This window comes from Ctenocephalides felis, unplaced genomic scaffold, assembly GCF_003426905.1.
Source record: "Ctenocephalides felis isolate EL2017-DRISC unplaced genomic scaffold, ASM342690v1 CF-g0.4_SCAFFOLD_01604, whole genome shotgun sequence".
Lineage (NCBI taxonomy): Eukaryota > Metazoa > Arthropoda > Insecta > Siphonaptera > Pulicidae > Ctenocephalides > Ctenocephalides felis.
Genome location: NW_020537758.1, coordinates 43,348,890 through 43,353,212, shown reverse-complemented (window position 1 = coordinate 43,353,212; position 4,323 = coordinate 43,348,890). Strand labels below are relative to the sequence as shown.

The 4,323-nt window shown below is 29.2% G+C and overlaps 1 protein-coding gene across 1 annotated transcript in view; it reads left to right on the top strand.

Annotated features, from left to right (window-relative positions):
• Positions 1-4,122, top strand: part of LOC113373807 (probable cyclin-dependent serine/threonine-protein kinase DDB_G0292550) — an 8,167-nt gene extending 4,045 nt beyond the window's left edge. Inside the window, exons 2-5 of the mRNA XM_026614081.1 lie at positions 802-2,327; positions 2,457-2,750; positions 3,201-3,800; positions 3,994-4,122. Of these exons, the coding sequence (XP_026469866.1) occupies positions 802-2,327; positions 2,457-2,750; positions 3,201-3,800; positions 3,994-4,067 (2,494 nt within the window). The 3' untranslated portion in view covers positions 4,068-4,122. The remainder of the gene's footprint in view (positions 1-801; positions 2,328-2,456; positions 2,751-3,200; positions 3,801-3,993) is intronic.
• Positions 4,123-4,323: the final 201 nt, after the last annotated feature.

Genomic DNA, 4,323 nt, shown 5'->3' with positions numbered 1-4,323 from the left:
ATGAGAATGGAAATGTGATTAGCATTATGATGAAAATGGAAACATTATTAGTACTACTGATGAGAATGGAAATGTGATTAGCATTACTGATGAAAATGGAAACATTATTAGTACTACTGAGGAGAATGGAAATGTGATTAGCATTACTGATGAAAATGGAAACATTATTAGAACTACTGATGAGAATGGAAATGTGATTAGCATTACTGATGAAAATGGAAACATTATTAGTACTACTGATGAGAATGGAAATGTGCTTAGCATTACTGATGAGAATGGAAATGTGATTAGCATTACTGATGAAAATGGAAACATTATTAGTACTACTGATGAGAATGGAAATGTGATTAGCAATACTGATGAAAATGGAAACATTATTAGTCCTACTGATGAGAATGGAAATGTGATAGGCATTATTGATGAAAATGGAAAAATTATTAGTACTACTGATGAGAATGGAAATGTGATTAGCATTACTGATGAAAATGGAAACATTATTAGTACTACTGATGAGAATGGAAATGTGATTAGCATTACTGATGAAAATGGAAACATTATTAGTACTACTGATGAGAATGGAAATGTGATTAGCATTACTGATGAAAATGGAAACATTATTAGTACTACTGATGAGAATGGAAATGTGATTAGCTATACTGATGAAAATGGAAACATTATCAGTACTACTGATGAGAATGGAAATGTGATTAGCATTACTGATGAAAATGGAAACATTATTAGTACTACTGATGAAAATGGAAATGTGATAGGCATTACTGATGAAAATGGAAACATTATTAGTACCACTGACGAGAATGGAAATGTGATAGGTGGTACTGTTGAAAATGGAAACTTGATTATTACTACAGACAAAAATGAAAACTTGATTACTACTACTGACGAAAATGGAAATTCTGTTGGTATTACTGATGTAAACGGTAACCTAATTACTGCTACTATCCATCAAAACTACGCAAGTGATACTACTGAAGCAAATGAAAATACAATTGCTATTACTAACGAAAATGGAAACTTGATTAATACTACTGACGAAAATGGAAATTCTATTGGTATCACTGACGTCAATGGAAACTTAATTAGTGTTACTAGTCACCATGATTATGTAAGTGATACGACTGACGAGAATGGAAATTCTATTGCTAGTGCTGAAAATGAAAACTTTATTAATACTGCTGACGAAAATGGAAATTTGTTTAATGATACTGACGCTAATGAAAATTCAATTGCTATTACTGACAGAATTGAAAACTTGATAAATACTCCGAGTCATCAAGACTTTGTCAGTAATACTAATAACGAAAATGGAAATTCGATTACTATTACTGCGGAAAGTGGAAACTTGATGAGTACTATTAGTCAGCATGATTACGTAAGTAATGCTAGCAAACATGAAAATTCAATGATTACCCCCGACAAAAATGGAACTTCTGACATAAATGGATACGCAAATAATTATGGAAACTGGAATTTTTCAACTAATAATGATGAAAACTTGATTGACGATGATGATGAATGTGAAAACTTGTTTGATGCTTCTGGCGAAGATTATAATTTGATTGATACTACTAATCACCTTCATAATATAGTTAGCGAAAATGATGAAAATAGTTACTTGTTTGCAACTATTAATAATTATGGAAATGGAAATTCGATTGGTACCACTAACAAATATGAAAACTTTATGAGTACTAGTCATAATGATTATGCAAATGATACCACTGACGAAAATGGAAATTCGATTGGTGTTATTGGCCCAAATGGAAACTTGATTAGTACTATTACCGAAAATGGAAATTCAATTGGTATTACTGACGTAAATGGAAATATGATTAATACTACTGACGAAAATGGAAACTCGAATAGCACTACTAGTGTTTTCAATGAAACTGAAAATATGACTGGTGCTGCTGATACAAATGAATATTCAATTGGTTCTACTGACGGAAATGGAAACTTTATAAGTACTTTTAGTGATCATGATTACGTAAGTAATACTGAAGAAAATGAAAATTCGATTGTTACCACTGACAAAAATGAAACTTCTGAAATAAATGGATATGTTATTGACGCTACGGATAATTATGGAAATTGGATTTATGCAACTAATAATTATGAGAGTTTGTATGATGATGATGATGAATGTGAAAACTTAATTGATGACTTTAACAAAAATAGATATTCGATGGGTGCTGATAATGACGAGCAACTTGATGTTCCATTGTCAAGTGATACTAAAACTATGAATGGCGGTGCATTAGGTGATAATTTAAAGATTGCTGAAAATAAAGATTCTGGTCTTTCGCATAGTAAACCACCACTAAAATCTTCTGAAAATTATAATTCAATATTAGATTCTAATTCTAAAATTGACAATAATAATTTTGTTACATCAAAAACACAATCTGTCACAACTAATGATCTGAAACATGAAAAAGATAAAACACCATCGCATCATCATAATAATGATGGTAAAAACAAGATCGATTCTTTCGAAGAAAATAAGAATTTAATTGCTGATGCTCACGAAAATGAGAACTTTAGAGGTGCTATTGATGAATATGGAAATATGGCTGTTGTTGACAACTTGAATAAAATTGCTGACAGTGAAAATATGAATAATGATGGAAAACTTGGTGTTGCATTGTCAAGTGATACTAAACCTATGAATGGCGGTACATTAGGTGATATTTCAAAGATTGCTGAAAATAAAGATTCTGGTCTTCCGCTTAGTAAACCACCACTAAAATCTTCTGAAAATTATAATTCAATATTAGATTCTAATTCTAATATTGACAATAATAAATTTGTTACATCAAAAACACAATCTGTCACAAATAATAATCTAAAACATGAAAAAGGTACATTAGGTGAAAATTTAAAGATTGTTGAAAATAAAGATTCTGGTCTTCCGCTTAGTAAACCACCACTAAAATCTTCTGAAAATTATAATTCAAAATTAGATTCTAATTCCAAAATTGACAACAATAAATTTGTTATATCAAAACCACAATCTGTCACAACTAATAATCTGAAACATGAAAATGGTAAAACACAATCGCAATCAAGTTCATATGGTCACAATAAAGTCAGTAATGCTGAAGTAATATCAAAAGTAACTTACAATAATGGCACGACTGATATTTATTCTGATTCTGTTTGTACTGGTGTTCTGAATACAGTTTTTACTCTTAAGGATATCATAAAAATTAAGCATTACGCATTATTGCGTCGATATGAGACTGTTATAAATGAGGAAAAAACTAGCGATCTTTTTAAAGATATATTACATCTGAAACTATCATGCAATTCATCAATCGATCTAAAAGATTATTTTGGTCCGTTTGAAACTATTTATGAAACAAATCATTCCGATAGTTGTCAAACTATTAACTTAGATATGAATTTCAATAAAATTAAAAATTCGATTACGCATCTACATAATATGAATAAATTGTTATTTGACCGAAAATTATTTGCCTCTAAGGAGAATTATTACTTTGATAAAATATTTGCAATACCTAAGCTAACTTCAAATTGCAGTTTGGTTGAAGAGAACAAATTAAGAAATAACAGTTCAAATGATATGCTATTCACTGCTTTAGAAAAAATCCATTATACATTGCACTTCAATTTTAAAGTCTTTTTATATACTGGTAACACCAACCCCATAACCGAAAATTTCTCTGAACATACTTCCGAATATATGGAGCACAGAACTAATTTGGAATCAGAAACTTATGTTAGAGAAAGGAGAAACGCAGAACTCGAATCAAATAAATGTAAGTACGATACGCGATTTTAAATGATTGTACATTTATATTTATAAGTATTTTATGTAAATTTATAAGATTGTTAAATGTCAAACTCACTGTTTAAAGTAAGAAGTCATTACGTTATGATTTAAATTAAATAATCAATATGACATCATAGAATTTAACAAACTAACACTTTATTTCATTTGTTTACTTCCAGCAAATACTATAGATGCATCTAGAAAAGTAGGAGGAAAGCTATACTTGATGCAAACAACTAATTCAATTCAATAGAAACATTAAACAATTATGAAATAAACATAATTATTAATAAATACTGGAGCACGATGACAAATTATTCGATATGTTGGAACGTATGAGTGACATAACATATATAATGTAGATAGTTAAATATTAATGAGAAAATAACGTTTAGCAATTAATTACATATATAAAATTCTATAATTAAAATGTACATTCGCTAGAAAAATTGTATGAATAAATGACTGTTTGCTTCATACTGATGAGTAATAAATATATTTCAATTAAT